The sequence below is a fragment of the Ornithorhynchus anatinus genome, chromosome 7 (genome assembly GCF_004115215.2).
Source record: "Ornithorhynchus anatinus isolate Pmale09 chromosome 7, mOrnAna1.pri.v4, whole genome shotgun sequence".
Lineage (NCBI taxonomy): Eukaryota > Metazoa > Chordata > Mammalia > Monotremata > Ornithorhynchidae > Ornithorhynchus > Ornithorhynchus anatinus.
Window position 1 is genome coordinate 36912959 of NC_041734.1, and position 17491 is coordinate 36930449.

The window sequence follows — 17491 nt, forward strand, 5'->3', positions numbered from 1 at the left end:
AGAAGCCATCCAAACCAAAGACCGTTCTCAGAAAGTTATATCCTTTGCTGACACTTGTAGGGTGAAAAAGCTTACTGGAGCCCGCCTGCCACACCTTGGTCAAGATTCCTGACAGGTCCAAGGTGTTGGTTATCACTCCCAGCAGGGAAAAGTTTACAGCAAGTGGCTTCCTTGTCCTTTCTCATTTGGGCTGGAAGTGTCTGTAGTCTCTGCCTAGGTGATTCCAGCTGTGACATGCAGCTAAGACACCACCTCTGCTTTGACAGAAAATAAAAATCCCCACCCTGAATTATGTCCCAAACTGACTGGCCTTTGAAAAGGACAGTACATATCCTTTTAGTGAGAGTACCAAGATATTTAGGCCTGGTTCTTCCCCATTCATCTCCCCACCTTCAAAGCTTTCCTAAAATCACATTTCCTTCAAGAGGTATTCCCCAAATAAGACCTCATTTCTCCTATTCCCTCTCCTTTTTGAGTTGCCTATGCACTTGAATCTATACCCTTTAGCCCTTGATATTCACTTCCCCGTCAGCCCCACAGCATTTATGTACATATCCATAATTTACTCATATTAATGTCTGTCTCCCCAACCAGACTCTAAGCTGCTGTGGGCAGGGAACTTATCTACCAACTCTGCTGTGTTGTGCTCTCTCTAGTGCTTAGAACAGTGCTCTGCACACAGTAAACGCTCAATGAATACTGTTGATTAACTGACTCTGAGGTCTCTATCCCAATTCTCAAGGTGACGACAACCCTCTACTTCAACTAACAGAACCAGCCTTAGGGATCTGGCCTAAGCACATCTGCTATGATGCTTCAGACTTTTAAGAGTAGCATTTTAGACTACACTCTTACAATACAGTCTCTGTCCCCCATCCCAAAAGATCAGTAGCAAGATCATAGTGCTTGTTTGGGAAAAGCTCAATAAAAATTGTATTTAGGGTCTAGACAGACAGAAAGGAAGGCATGTTCTTGCCCTTTTACATCCTAAATATAAAGGTATAAATATATATATCTATATATCTCTAATGTGGGAAAAACCTTTAAAATACATAATCAAAGTAAAACCCTAAAAAGAGAAGGGCAATCTTCAATTTTTTAATAAAAGGTGACTGAAAAGTTTACTGAAGGCAAAGCCAATAATCAGTTTTACAGTTCCCAAGCAAGGAAGCTGTCAGTGTGATTTTCACCTTGGGAAGATATGCTATTAAGGGTACATAGCAGTTCTTTTCAAGCACAAGAAGCCAACTAACTTGACAACTAGCTTGACCCGTCACAATGATATTTATAGCTCTATTCCTCCTCTTAATATCCATCCACTGATAGGTGGGGTGGTAGAGTCATGCTTCAGTCTAATTTATCATCACCATCAATATTTATTGAGCACCCATTTAATGGACAACCCAGAATTATTCTGTGCATTATATGGATGGATTTTCAAAATATAAAAATGGCAAAATGCCACATCATTCAAATGTTTGGAATGCAAAACATGAACTTCTAAATTTTTAAATCTAGAGACAATCTACTACACATTGAAGATTATGAAAATGATAGAATGTTTTTTCTCCCTTTAATCACCTTAAATGTTAGGCGAGCTCATTGAAAGCATGGGTTTATACTTACATTGGTGTACTTTCTTCCGCATGATGACCTGGAGGCCTAACTACAGCAAAGCCATTCTAGAAAAGATAGGGTAATTTTGAATAGATTAAAAGATCTTTGAAGAGACCATGCCTCCTATATTATTTACAGGATCCAATACCATAAAAGGTAGTGTACTTCTAGAAATTTGACAGGAATGCTCGATTCCTACACTTTTTGGGGTGTACATGACCAAGCACAATGACATTTTTCACAGTTTTCAGTTTTCCAAATGGCAAGGAAAATTTGCCTCTGATTCTTTCTACCTAAGAAACCCATGTGCTCAGAGATATGGCAAAGATAAAAAGGTACCTAGAACAAGAGCCAAAGCAAAAAGAATTAACTGATCCAATGTCTTCTCTATTGTACAACTGACTCTTCAAGACTCCTATATGTCCCAGATTCTCTTAACCTGGGCATATACCCCTGGCACCTGAGCCAAAAGGTCACAGGACCTGGGATATGGAGGAGAGGACAAAGATAGATTGCTAAATTGTTTGGGGTTACAGAATGTCCTCAATGCTTTCTGTGTATGCCTTTTCAATGGGTGTTTCTTGACTTTCTTAATGGCCCCAATAGCATTTTCAGGAGGTGGGTGTCTAAAGAATTATAAACTAACTCCAGGCTACATCTCTAATTAGACTTCTTAGTTCAGGGTCTAGAAAAGAAATGCCCCAAGCAGTCTGTCCTAAATAGACCTGAGTTTCTCCTTTGGATTGAGAGGGACCTGGGAATATACTGTTTCGTTGGAATCAATTCTGCTGCTGAATGAAGGTCTTCCTAATCTTTCCATTTTCATCCTTTATGAGGTGTCTAAGTCCCTTCTGGGTTCCTGATTTACAGCCCAGGTCTTAGTAATAGCTTTGTTTCTAGAGCTTGAAAAATACATTATTTATTACTTCCTCCTGAAGTAGTGAGTTGGCAATATTTCTTTCCCATCCTTCAGGAACAAATGCTGATATTTTCCAAGGTCCAGAGACACATTCAGGAACATACAGGTAGGTAAGGGACCAACATTAACTGATCTTTGCACCATGGCAATGATACAGCAGTTTTGCCAACATTCCTTTCCTATTTAAGCCCTTTCTTCTTGAACACTGAGCAGATAATCAATTTTCAACCACTGGGCAGATTCCATCCTACCCAGAATGACCATCCAGAAGTGAAGAACCAAACTCAAGTCTCACAGTCCAGATAAGACCCGCTACACACTTCAAATTGCCACAAGGTACACTACACCTGAGGCACCAGGAGAAAGGTTTACATGGACAAATGGAAAAGGGACATCAGGCCATTACTACACTAACCTTCAGCTCTCCAGTGGCCACTTTGAAGACAAGCTCCACGACGCAGCCAACTGCCAAGCGTGCGGCCCCAGATGAATGCACTTCGTTCCATATGGTGTCACTGTCCACCTGGAGAGAGAGAGCAAGCACCTTAAATCCATCATCTCAAATGTGAGCAACCGAAAGTGAATGAGAAGCTATAGCTTTCCAGTCAGCTCATAAGAGCTCTGATCAAGCCCTTCCTCCCTCAGGACACAATTTCAAATGCTTGGCAAGTAAGTCCCACCAATCAATCAATGGCATTTATTAAGTGCTAACTCTGTGCAGAGCTTCATATTAAGTATTATATTATTATAATATATTATTATATTATAATTATTTTATTATTAAGTATTCATATTATTGGGAGAATGCAATAGAACAGAGTTGGTAGACACACTGCCTAGTGGATAGAGCACGAGCCTGTGTTCCAATCCTAGCTCCGCCATTCATCTGCTATATGACCCTGGGCAAGTCATTTAACAGCTATGTGACTTGGTTTCCTCATCTGTAAAATGGGGATTAAGACTGTGAGCCCTACATGGGGCAGGGACTGCGTCCAACCCGATTATCTTGTATCTACCCCAGCTCTTAGAACAGTGCCCAACACATAAAGCACTTAATAAATACCATAACTGCAACTACTGAACCAGCAGCTGCCCACAATGAGCCTACAGTTTGGAGTCTACAATCTAAATTAAAATGTAAAATTAAAAAAGGAAAAAAATCAAAATGAAGCCAAAATACAAAGGGGGAGAAAAGGAACAAGATGTCTAAATGGCAAATAACCCACTAGTACTTTTATCCCTCATTAGGGAACAGGACTCTGGTACTTCTCAATTTCTTAAAGCCTGAAATAGGCCATGCCAAGAGAGTAAACTATATTAAGGCTTGGCTGCACTTTTCACATAAAAAAGAAAGACCCAGATCCTGCAGACTGCAATTAAGAGCTGCAGGGGAACAACACCAAGCAGAAAAACGCACATGAAATTATTACTCAAGGTCTGACAGGCTAAGCTAACAATGACTTCAACATTTAAAGTGCTGTCTGCATGCATTTTAATTACAGCCTCCACTTTTGGACAGCGAAAAGATCAAATTCCACTGAGAAATGGTGAGATAGAAATGAAGTGTGGAGGAGGTGGAGGGAGAAACAGACATTCTTTAGGAAATTCCTTGATTCTCCATTATCCGAGATCATATCCTAACTTTAGCAAAAAGTCTGAAATGTTTGTTTTTCCCAAGTCAACCATTTAAATTTGGACATGATGAAATTACCCTTCCTTTTTCACTACAAGAAGACACCGCACAAAAGCAAACTTTGACAGGGGAACTCCTGAGAAAAGGGCTACAGAATTTAATTTTCTCTGAAAAAGCAAAAAATAAGACCATCCTTTGAACCAAAAACCTTAATCTGTCACATAAGATCTTTACTTCAAGGAGAATCTTGATGAAAGCAGTTCTCTCCAAAGCAACAATCAAGGAATCTCATCATAACAGGAAGATCTTTATTTTATAACAAGTGCTAATGAAATAATGTTGGAGAATTGCTGACATTACAGGTAAAACTCAAGCCATATTTTGGGGAGAAAAAAATCACTACTTTTATGTGAATGAAAATGAAAAGTAAACAGAAATAATAATAATATTTGCTATGCGCTTCCGCTGTACTAAACACTGTATTAAGCACTGGGGTAGACTCAAGATAATCAGGTCGCACATATTCATATTCTATATGAGAGAGAGAATAGGTATTGAGTCCCCATTTTGAAGATGAGGGAACTGAGGTACAGAGACGTTAACTGACTTGACCAAGGTCACACTGCAGGAAAATGTGGATCTGGGACTAGAACCCATAACTTCTGACTCCCAGGCCTGTGCTGTTTCCACTAGGCCATGCTGTTTCCCAACGTGTTGTACACTGTTGTCCCCGGCAACTGCCACCAGAGAACTTTGGTCCCTCATAACACTGAACATGGATCCACCGTACTTTTCTCAAAAAAGATAGGGAGGAAATAAGACAGGGTCAATAGCTTGGACGGATACTTTAGAGGGAGTTACCAGAGAGTTGAAAGGTGATGGTAGCTGGCCAGGGAGGCAGTGCTTGGAACAGCAGCGGGAGCTGGTTCTCTTTCAGGGAGAATCAGGGTATTTGCTTGAGCAATATTCTAAGGGTGCAAATGAATGGCATAAGGGAAGACCTTCAAGAAACAGCAAGGCAGAGGAAATAGTGGAGCTGTGGGAGTATCAAACAGCAGTGTGGCCCTTGATGGTTGTTCCTGCAGGCAAGGCTCTTTTTTTAAATGGTATTTTTTAATTGCTTACTATTTGCCAGGTACTATACTAAACGTTGGGGTAGATACAAGCTAATGTTAGACATGGTCCATGTCCCACAAGGGGCTCACGGTCCTGATCCCCACTTTATAGATGAGGTAACTCAGGCCCAGAGAAATTAAGTGACTTGCCCAAGCTCACACAGCAGACAAGGGCAGAAGTGAGATTAGAACCCAGGTCCTTCTGATTCCCAAGCCCTTGCACTATCCACTAGGCAACACTGCTTCTCGACTTTATGTACCACCTTCACCTAATGTACATTTCCACAACTCAATACCCTCTTTTCAGATCCATATGCCTCATTTTCAAACACAACAAAATGTGGGGTTTCCCTCTATAAACTCTTAAAGAAGTGAATTTGACCCAGTGGGTTCTCAATAATTGACATTACTACTAATACTTCCATACTGAACACGTGGTGTTACTTTAGAGTCAGTCTTTCCTCTTATGGAGCAGGTAAAGACTAGCCATGATCAGACATGTTATATTTTCAGAAATCACCAAAGACTTTTTTTTTTAAAACCATCAGCAAAGCCACTCTCTAATAGTTACCCTAATTTCTCCTCCTTCCCTGGCCTAATCTTGTATCTAACCCAAAGCTAATAACATAAGCAATTCATACATTCCTCTAGACTGTGATCTCGTTGTGAGCAGGGAATGTGTCTACCAACTCTGTTCTACTAAACTCTCCCAAGTGCTTGGTAGAGTGCTCTGCACACAGTAAGTGCCCAATAAATACAAACTGATTGACCTAAGTATTTAATAAATGCTGATCATATCACAAGATGCCCAAAGTCAGGGGAGATGAGATGAAATTAACCACTAAACACTATCTCTCAAACTCAGGCAAATTGTGTGAATCAAAATGATCAGAGTGAAGAGAATGCATTTAAAGTCTTGTTTTTAGGCAGAAAATTACATAATGCTCTTTTCTGTTCTAAAGCAGGAGCTCCCAAAGAATGTTTTGTTGTGGTCACCATAATTCTCTGGTGGTTGCACCTTCTTAAAATTAGACCAAGAATGACAAACAGCTTTAAGTTGTTAGGTAAATAAGGGCTTCAAAAATATATGAAAATGCCATTTTAATTAAAAACATTGATTATTTTGAATATTTTCCTTATTTGATTTTGTTGCTGACTAACCCAAAATTATCTGGTGTTCACCTTGGAGAACCACAGGCTCCAAACTCCTAAAAGCATTTGGAAACCTTGAGTGCTTATACATTGCCTCAACGATAACAACAACAACAATAATGATATTTGTTAAGCACTTATTACGTGCCAGGAACTGTATTACATGATGGGGTACAGGGGAGCAATATGGCCTAGTGGGAAGAGCATGGGCCTGGGAGTCAGAGGACCAGGGTTTTAATCCCGGCTCTGCCATTTGTCCGCTGTGCTCTGTGCCTCAGTTATCTCATCTGTAAAATGGGGATTAAGACTGTGAGCCCCATGTGGGACAGGGACTGTGTCTAATCTGATTCGGTTGCATCAACCCCAGTGCTTAGCATAGTGCTTGGTACACAGTAAGTGCTTAACAAATACCACTAAAAAAATCAGTTAGGGTACATTCCCTGTCCCACAGTAGGAAGGACAACAGGTATTTTATCCTCCTTTTACCAATGAAGCAACTGAGGCACAAAGTAGTCAAGTGACTTGCCCAAAGTCATGCTCCAGGCAATTAGCAGTATCTAAAATACTTTACAGTAATATCCCGGGAACTATAAGGAGCTAGATTAACTCTTTCTGATTCTACTGGGCTATAACATGCAGTCAAACAGAAGCTTACTAAATAGGATGCCAGTGATCTGAGAGAGAGAATAAAATTCCCAAAAGGCAAGCTCACAATTGAAGAGTAGCTTGCCCCGTGGTTCAGGAATCATTGTGATTTTGAAATAATACTTAATTTGCCAACCATGGGGTGGGGGAAGGAGAGAAGAAGGGTAGGAAAGGGAAGGGAGAAGATAAAAGGGTGGGTGACTTTCCCAAGATATGAGCAACTTGAGAGGAGCCCATGAATCCAGTCTCAAAAGGCCAGGCCCAGTTATGTTATACTTGAGAAGTTAATTCCTTTCCCCATTATTATGAAAAGGTAACTTGGGGTGAAGTATTTCCTAGAGTTCTTTGTTCCATTTTTGAAAGAGTTTTTGTTCCCCAAACTGCCCAGATGAGAAAAAAAAGTCAACATAACTACAGGGGGCAGGATATGATGACCCCCTTAAGGTTCTTTTGAGATTTGTTTCCTTTTCCTTTTGCTAAATATTTCATGATCCCCAGAAATATACTCCCGATGGGCCCTGTCTATTTATATTAAGAAACTGGAGGTCCAAACAGAGTTATATTTTGGGGAGTTGGGGTGGAGAGAGTTGTGCGAAGAAGAGCCATTAGTCTTTCGCAGAGATAACACATCTTGCATTGGGATGATTAAGATGAAAACATTTTTTTGATGCAGCTAAGAGTTCCATCACACTTTATTCTTTGGAGCAAGTGAGGCAACTAAGTAACCATAGAATGGATAATAATCTAAAGTGAACCAAAGAGGAAAGAAGCAGTTCTGCTGATGGTCATTATGATTGTGGAGGAGGAAAAACACAAGCAGAACACTTTTTTTTTGAAATGGAAAATTTTGGTCATGGCTCTGCTTTTTAAAGCAATAGAAAAGATGCCACTTATAAATAACATAACTATCAATCTTAAGGTACAGATACGGCTTTAGTTAGCATTCATTCGATCATATTTATTGAGCACTCACTGTGTGCAAAGCATTGTACTAAGTGCTAGAATGTACCTCAGTCCCTGCACCAGATCTATTGGAACTAGATGAGTGGATCCAGAACTATCTACCTGAGACAGATAATTAAGTCATTCACTTGTATTTATTGAGCACTTACTGTGCAAAGCATTGTATTAAGTGCTTGGGAGAGTACAACAATGAACAAACACATTCCCTGCCCACAATGAAACATTTCATTTAAAAAGCCCTCAACACTAAAGAATGAAAGAAGAGCATGGTACAAAATGACTTCTGTAAATACTGCTGGGAGTAAAGGTACAACAATAGTCAGCCTTTTTTGTGTTTCCAATCGTAATGTAACACTTCTGAGATTGCCCTTGGCTCAGCCACGATCCCTTCTACTTCGCATTCAGTTTTCATTTGCAAATTATAAATTCTGCTTTGAATGGCACGCCTGTCTGCAGGGCAGTGTAAATTCAAACCTTTTCAAGTCTAGCCAAAAATTTGCCATGAATTAAGAGATTGCAGCCTATTTACAATACAAAATAAAATAATGCTAGGAGTGCTTGGTGGTGGTATGAATAAATGTCGTTTATTCTTTTTCTGACGGGATAATTTTCAAAGCAACGATTTTGTAAAGACTCAGGAAGAAAACAATTTTGTTTCATTTCCATAACAGAATCCAGACCTTGGGTTTCAACCTCACAATCTATAATTATGTATAAAAACTACCACTGTGAAGTTTCAAATACAATGGTTTTTGTTGTCTCTTCTCATTCTTGTCCCCTTCTTTTCTCCTAAATTATTTTCTGCAGCGTGTCTCCCTATGCAGAATCCTTTATTACCAGCAGATTGGCTTGAAAGAACCTTAGGCTCTCCTTCACGTTTCAATTTATTGTATTCTTGCGGCTTTGTGTGTGTGTGTGTGTGTGTGTTTCCCTTCATTTAAGATGATGTGAGCCAGGGGAAAAAAATCATCCTTTCCTTATTAATGTGCAATTCTGACTGCTGAGAACAGATCTTTGGCTCTTATGATGGATGAGTGGATGCTATCCTAACATCCATGTCAGAAGAAGTTAACGGCTGTAGACTGTAAAGCTTGGATGATATCCTCTCAAAATACTTAACCCAATCAATAGCATTTATGAGCATTTACTGTGTGCAGAGCACTGTACTAAGCACTTTGGGAGAGTACCATATAACAGAGTCGGTAGACACATTCCCTCCCCAAAAAGAGCTTGTAAAGTAGAGCTGAGTCCAGTTGATCTGGGATGGGTTTGTATAGTTTAATTACAGGATGTTAATGTGGTTCATCAATCCTAACTGTATTAACAAACTGTTCCGCCATAGCGCGAGTTGGAAATTCTGACGTATGATCAGAGGAGTTGATACCAGCCTTCGATAAGCAAAACCAAAAAGGCCTATTCTCAATGGTGTAAATGTATTTAACTGCTCCATATGCTTTACCGGATTTGGAAACACTTGTCTATAAACTGTAGTAATACAAGTCAAAGCTTCAGTCTGAGAAACAAGGATTTGGTTTCTGAAGAGCTAGGGACAGTGCATACTGGTCTACAGTGGGGACAGTTTCCTACAGAAGAAAGATGAACAACAGCTAGTGCTCAAAATAGTTAAAACTCTCACACATCTTTTGAAGGAACACATGCGAAGCTGTCAGTGCAACCCCCAACCCAGCCGGACTCTGTTTATGGAAAACATCTGGTTGCAATTATCTGCTCAGTGGAAAGCAAAGCAACAATTTTTGTTACCACTGGGTCTCTGAGAACAAACAGGACATTATTTACACATTAAAGAAAATACTTACTCCAACACCACCACAAGGGAGCCTTACAAAAACTGATGTTAAAGAACCTGTGGGGAAAAAAAAAAGGCGAGCAGTCATCAAAAAGGTAAAGTTCACAAATGTTTCACCAATTTCATCCTAACAAAGAAATTATCTGAGTATATGAGTTTTTTCTGATTTCCCTCCAATATGCACAGAGAAAAGCAAAAAAAAATCCCATTTTAACATTTAGTCACATACCATAGACATAGTAAAAACATTCCAACTGTACATAATTCCTTCATTTTGGTTACTACATTAAAACACAAAACCCTGGGGTAGTAATAGCATTTTACTGACTACAAATGATGGGCCTATGAAAGTTGAACATTTATTCGCCATTGAATTCCTAATTATATAACACAGGCCTCAAAACAGCACCTAAATTCTTCAAATAACCCAAGAAAAACTAAACTATCACTACAATTGAATAAATGGCTGTCAGGTTCTAGTTTGCATCATAGACATGCAAAGGACAGGTAGTTTACAGAAATGGAAAAATGGGACACAATTCAGTTTTCACTTGGAGAAACTTATGGCTTAAAGACCAAGAAAAATGAGAGACAAAAAACTAACGAAGTAACAAAAACAGCAGATCAAGTATTCATGTCCTAACATAAATAAGATCCTCACAGTTCCTTAAGAAGGCAAATCTCTCCTCAAATATACATTTGAGTTGGTTCAACATAGTGCTCTAAGGGTGTGACTTGCTAAGTGGATAACACACAAAAAATACTGGATACATAAGGGTAAAATTAAAAATATCTAGAGCAAAGAACTGCCATTGGTAAATGAGAAAAAAATTACACGTACAGGTCTTGTCAAATTAGAATGCTATTCTATTCACAGTACAATAGTAAGTAACTGAATCTCATTATCTACCAAAACCTACTACTAAGTAATCATAGTAATTTACAGGGTCCCTCTTATACGGATTCAGAGAACAATGAAAAACTACTGATGAGCACATCTGTATTCACATTTATGCAAATACTCATGCCTATAAATATAAACAGGGATATTCCCTTTATTATATCAGCTCAAGACTGATACATTCTAAGCCACCTTTTTAGCCTTGGCTTAATTTTTCAAAAAGCTAGACAATATTTTTGGTGACAATGAACTACAAATTACTTAAACGCTTTAAATAATTTTCTTTGTTATCCATTATGCAATTTCTGAATTAGCACAAATACAGAGAAACATGTTTGTGAGACACGGTATACTACTAGGTGATGAGATACGCTTTAGTAATGGCAAACCAAGCTGAAAAATTCAAGTCTTTCAGACAACAGCACATAAACTTTCCCTACCATTAGAGGGAGGTTAATGCTATTGGAATAATAATCTGTCCTCCAGTCACGTTCATCCTTTGATTAAAGCCATATGAAATCGTTCAGATGGATACATTATGAGGCTTCTTGTCATATTTCAAACTGACTTTCCACGTATTATTAACGTGACTCTTCCAAAAGTGCAGTATCATCACCACATATTTGCTCGGTCTGGGAAACTATTTAAAGGGTTTCCAATTTTTGAGATTCATTACAAAGACAGATTCATTACATTCATTCCTCGGACCAAGTGTGATGTGGTTCAGGGGAGGGGTGGTAGACAGTGGAACCATCCAAATGATTGCCATCAGTTAGAGAAGGACAGGTGCCACTTCAGTGCCAGTGATACTGCAAGCCACCTGCGGGATCAGAGCATCCTCCAGAGAATAATAATAATATTGGTATTTAAGTGCTTACTATGTGCCAAGCAGTGTTCTAAGCACTTGGGAAGATACAACGTAATCAGGATGTCCCACGTAGGGCTCTCAGTCTTCATCCTCATTTTACAGATGAGGTAACTGAGGCCCAGAGAAGTTAAATGACTTTGCCCCAGGTCACACAGCTGACAAATGGTGGAGTTGGGATTAATAATAATGATGGTATTTGTTAAGCGCTTACTATGTGCCAAGCACTGTTCTAAGCGCTGGGGTAGATACAAGGTAATCAGGTTGTCCCAGGTGGGGCTCACAGTATTAATCCCCATTTTAAAGATGAGGTAACTGAGGCACAGAGAAGTGAAGTGACTCGCCAAAGTCACAGAGCTGGCAAGTGGCCGAGCTGGGATTAGAACCCACGACCTCTGACTCCCAAGCTTGTGCTCTTTCCACTAGGCCACGCTGCTTCTCTATGCAAGGTGGTTGCCACAAGTGTCCCTCCTGAGGGCTGTCACCAAGATATAAGGGGCTGGAGCTCCCTACTGCAATCTAAGTTCCCTGGATCCTGGACTGGGTGACCACAGTGGGTCACCATGTAGCCAGTTTGTCAGTCGATCATATTTATTGAGGGCTTCCTGTGAGTACAGTACTGTACTAAGTGCTTGGGAGAGTACGATATAACAATAAACAGACACATTGCCTGCCCACAACGGGTTTATAATCTAGAGGGGAGTTTACAGCTAGTCACAGTTGCAACGCCTTGGAAGTTGTGAAATTGCTCCGGTAGTTGGAACTCTATTTACAAGGCTAATTATAAAGAGTGTGCAATGATTGCAGGTGGAGGTGGGACATTCTGGGAGAGAATGGAGTCCATGGAGCTGCTAAGGAAAGGAAAGACTCGACAGCATAAAACAAGCCAAATCTACAGCTTTTATACAACTCCATGGGTTATAAGTACAATACATTTTTCATGTTAAAAATAATAATGTTGGTATTTATTAAGCGCTTACTATGTGCATAGCACTGTTCTAAACACTGGGGTAGATACAGAGTAATCAGGTTGTCCCACTTGAGGCTCACAGTTAATCCCCATTTTACAGATGAGGGAACTAAGGCACAGAGAAGTTAAGTGACTTGCCCAAGGTCTCACAGCTGCCAAGTGGCAGATCGGGATTCGAACTCGTGACCTCTGACTCCCAAGCCCAGGCTCTTTCCACTGAGCCACGCTGCTTCTATAAACCCAATTCTAAAAACTCAATTTGGGGGTAAACTACCTGGGATTATTTGTATTTTCAATATATACATAAGGTGGTTTCATTTTTTAAAATGAAACTACAAAAATGTTCTGCGTTTTTTAAATTATTTTGTTCTTAAGGGGATTTCCCAGTCCAGTAGCAACCTGCAAAGCTAGCTTCCCATGGGAGAAAGTGACACTACAGCCACTTACTTGAGGTGGTGGCAAGCAATGGGGAGATGCTTGATAGCAATGGCTGTTGACCAAATTGCCACTAGGCATCTCCCTCAGGCCAGGAAAGGGGTGAGGAGAGCAGAAGGTATTGCACCTTGAAGCAGCAGTAGTCACTATCATTAGTTAATAATAATAATAATGATAATAACTGGAATTTTCTAAGCATGCACTATGTGCCAGGCAGTGTACTAAGCTCTGGGGTGGATACAAACAAATCAGGTTGGACAGAGTCCCTAGTCCCACATGGAGCTCACATTCTTAATCCCCATTTTAAAGATGAGGTAACTGAGGCAGAGAGACATTAAGTGGCTTGCCCAAGGTCACACAGCAGACAAGTGGTAGAGCCAGGATCAGAATCCATGACCTTCTGGCTCCCAGGCCTGTGCTCTATGGTGAAATCATAAGCCTTAATTTTATCTATCAGTCTAGTGGAATGGAATGGCTAGGAGCAGGGAGAGAGTGTTAATGGAAAGTATGGAGGAAAACCCAGAGGATTCAACCCGGTGGCTCCAGCCGGGTGGCCCGGAGGTTTCCGGTGAATCTCCCGTCTTCCTCCCACCCCCCAAGCCGTCCTTCCATCAGGCTGTGTGTCAAGCTCTCTCTCTCGTGCTCTCTTCCCGGCTCCCTCTCCCTCTCTCCATTCTTAGCCCTACTGAAGGCTCATCTCCTCCAATAGGCCTTCCCAGACTAAGTCCCCCTTTTCCTCGGTTCCCCCTCCCTTCTGTGTCACCTCAACTTTGCTCTTCCTCCCCCCATCCCGGCCCAAAACCCTTATGTATGCATGTTTATATATATAATTCTATTTATTTATAGTGATGCCTGTTTACTTGTTTTGATGTCTGTCTCCACCCATCTAGACTGTAAGCATGGCGTGGACAGAGTCCTCCCGCGGTCCTGGAACGCCCTCCCTCCTCACCTCCGCCAAACTGATTCTCTTTCCCTCTTCAAAACCCTACTTAAAAATCACCTCCTCCAAGAGGCGTTCCCAGACTGAGCTCCTCTTCCCCCTCTACTCCCTCTGCCATCCCCCCTTTACCTCTCCGCAGCTAAAGCCTCATTTTCCCCTTTTCCCTCTGCTCCTCCACCTCTCCCTTCCCATCCCCACGGCACTGTACTCGTCCGCTCAACTGTATATATTTTCGTTACCCTATTTATTTTGTTAATGAATTGTACATCGCCTTGATTCTATTTAGTTGCCATTGTTTTTACGAGATGTTCTTCCCCTTGACGCTGTTTATTGCCATTGTTCTTGTCTGTCCGTCTCCCTCGATTAGACCGTAAGCCCATCAAACGGCAGGGACTGTCTCTATCTGTTGCCGACTTGTTCATCCCAAGCGCTTAGTACAGTGCTCTGCACATAGTAAGCGCTCAATAAATACTATTGAATGAATGAATGACAGAGATTGTCTCTATTGCTGAACTATACTTTCCAAGCATTTAGTGCAGTGCTCTGCATACAGTAACTGCTCAATAAATACAACTGAATGATTGAATTTGTTTTTACTTTCTTGCAAAACTGGCTGGCCATTTCTTCAAGTCTATCAGAAAAGGAATCACCAATCACCATACATAAATCACTCTTGTGTTGGACTCCTTTGTTGCAGTTTTAAATGGCAAAGCCATATCTTTTTATTAGTGGCCAAGTTCAACAAATGGTCATTATCTTGCCAGGCTTCTGACATAGTTAAGGACTAAATTCTTCCAAGTTTTTCTTCCTCAGGTGATTAAACAAAATCCTGTCATTTATTCATCTCAGCTTTAATGGTTAACTAATTAGGTTATATATCAAAGTGGGTTTACCCACACATTTACAATTATATTCCTCTCTGACAGTTTTCAAAGGGGAAGTTCTAGTAGATGATTAGAATTACCTATCAGCATGAATCCCCAAATAAAGCAGGAGTGAGTGGTTATTTTCCCTAATGAGTAAGAAATTAGTCCACTTGCTGTGATTTTTGTGGCTGCTTTTACTTCAAATAAATTTGAATTAAGTTTAATGTGCTTCCTTACAAAGCTTGAAGTACAAACTGCCATCAATTTTTTTTTATTCAGACAGTAGTTTAAGAAGTTACATAGGGATTACCACCATGCAAAAACCAATGTTAGGTTTTGTCCTGTTTTCATTAGAAAATTTCAAACTGACTTACAGTCAAGTAAAGGTAAAACAACAGTTTAATAACACCCAACCAAGTACAACCATGCAACACTTGACTGCATGAGAAAGAGAGACTTCATTTTCTAAGTATACATGGCTGTCCTTCATTTTCAGAAGAGATACCACTCATGGTGAAATTCACCTATGAGTGTGTTTGTGGCTGTTAAAGGCTAATGCAGGATCCACAGTTCAGGATACACTGGGTTCACAAAAAGGTTGTAACATATTGTGTTGATATACTTATTTATATGTAGCACAGTGTCAAACAGCCTTTGGTCAAACTGCACATCAAATCTCACAGACTAGGCTTCCTGTATCCTAAGACGCTTTTGATGGGAAATAGTTTTTAACTGTAAAGACAAACTCTCTCGGTTATAGTACAACTGCCAAACCATGAATGAACTTGACAAATGGATATTTCAATTAGAGATAAACAGAGTGGAAGTCAAGGTTTCTTTTAGAAAGTCTAATCTCACGGATGCCCTCTCAGGACCATACCTGGAGAGTTTCCAGTACTCTACCAGTCTTGGCTATGGGAGGGAGAGTCAAGCAGAGACATACCCATTCCATTCCTAGCTTGAGCAGTAGCTAGTAAATGGAAGGCAATCTGCCACAAGTCAAAACTCACCTGTGCTGGGCAGCAGTGGCATGGGAGAGAGTTGAGGGCAGAGACTCAAGTTTACTGTATAGAAAGAGGCAATGGTACACTATTTTTACTGTATTTTTACCAAGAAAACTCTATGGATGCACTACCAGAATGACTGCAGATGGAGGTGGGGCATTCTGGGAGAGATGTGTTCTTGGAGTCGTTATGAGTCGGAGACAGCTTGACAGCATAAGACAAGACAACCTCACAGAAGATAACCAAGTAAGCCCCACCCACTGATTTCACTGCTGGAAGGAAACATTGTTCAGTTTCTCTAGGAAACCCCTAGATTTCACAATTAAGAGTTACTTGAGAGACTTGATTGTCCTAAAACAATTTAACAAGCAGGGAATAACAATTAACTAACTACCTTTACTGATGGGCAACAGTTTTCAGTTCCAAACCCAGGACAACATAAAAATGCCTCATAAAAATGGTCCCACTAAGTGTTCAGTGGAAGCACTATTTACGGGAAACCCAAGTTCTAAGATACAGGTTAAGATGCTTATGGAAATACAATCCATAGTAAATATTGTGTTAAATAAATAGTTCAAGGCTTGGTGAAAAACAGACTGCATTCAAACTAATTGATGAAATCCAAGAAAGGTGGAGGTTGATTAGGTCAAGGGTGTATCTACTTCTTACATATAAAGAGACCAAAGCAAAACCTTAAAAACTACAATTAATCCAGTTTGTAATTCATCCAGGCCCTTGGTTTCTTAGTAATCATAATTGTGGTACTCATTAAGCACTTTTTATGTACTAAGGAAGCAAGCACTTACTAAGTGCTGAGATAGTTACAAGTTATTCAGGTCAGACGCTCACTTCCCTCCCATGGCCAGCTTTCTAGCATATTTTCTGCTCATTAGTACCTTCACTGGAGTGGGGGGTGAGAAAATGAGAGGTGAAACTCAACAAGTTAGGTTGCTACTTGTTTGTAACTGATAACAAAGGTTTGATGAAGCGAAGGTGAGAAGAAGGCCTATGGAAGTTATATTGCAAAACTAATTTTTGCAACTGTCTGTGAATTTCATTTCCCATGCTTCGCCTGTTTCTCCCAAAGTCGCATGGATAAGTGAAAGCTGAAAGAGTATGAAGCACCTTCTTTAACCTTCAGATCATTAAAAAAAAGTTGAAAGAATCTTCAAAACTGTATTTCCAAACGGATGTCTTTGAATGTGTAAAAGAGTAAATTGGGATAGATTATTAGCTCAATTTAATCACTGTCTCCTATTCCAACATACATACCATGCTATTAAGGTCCAAACAGATTACAGTTTCAACAGATTACAGTTTCAACTACTAAATGATCAATAACTAACAGTGCTAATATTCACACCGTTAGTATCACCCAGTGGTGCAAACCTAATGATTAATAATAGGTTAACTACAACCCAAGAACTGGAGAGTGTGATTCCCCTCCCTCCCCCTTCGCAGTACCTAGAAGTTTCTTACTGTCCAGTTTCTGTCTGTTCAAGGGGTTTGTGCCATAAAGCAGGGTATGGGCTTCAGAGTGAACCGTCTGTAACTCTTCCAGAGTTGCCTTTCTTCCACGAATACACTGTAAGATGGAAGGGGAAAGAAAGGACAAATTAGTAACCTTTAATTGGGATTTAAATTGGTCAAAAGAAAGAG

At 40.2% G+C, this 17491-nt stretch overlaps 1 protein-coding gene and 1 non-coding gene across 11 annotated transcripts in view; one reads left to right on the forward strand and one right to left on the reverse strand.

Annotated features, from left to right (window-relative positions):
- Positions 1–17491, reverse strand: part of HDAC4 (histone deacetylase 4) — a 516681-nt gene that overhangs the window by 45544 nt on the left and 453646 nt on the right. For 8 of the 10 annotated variants that reach the window (XM_029068939.2, XM_029068943.2, XM_029068940.2 and 5 more), the window contains 4 exons: positions 17297–17417; positions 9862–9908; positions 2952–3059; positions 1627–1682 (listed from right to left, as the gene is read on the reverse strand). In XM_029068939.2, coding sequence (XP_028924772.1) covers positions 1627–1682; positions 2952–3059; positions 9862–9908; positions 17297–17417 — 332 coding nt within the window. The remainder of the gene's footprint in view (positions 1–1626; positions 1683–2951; positions 3060–9861; positions 9909–17296; positions 17418–17491) is intronic. The other 2 variants (XM_029068944.2, XM_029068942.2) reach the window with 1 other exon arrangement.
- Positions 15691–15828, forward strand: LOC114813553. Its single transcript, XR_003761270.1, has one exon. It is a non-coding gene; the product is annotated as a small nucleolar RNA SNORA7 (small nucleolar RNA).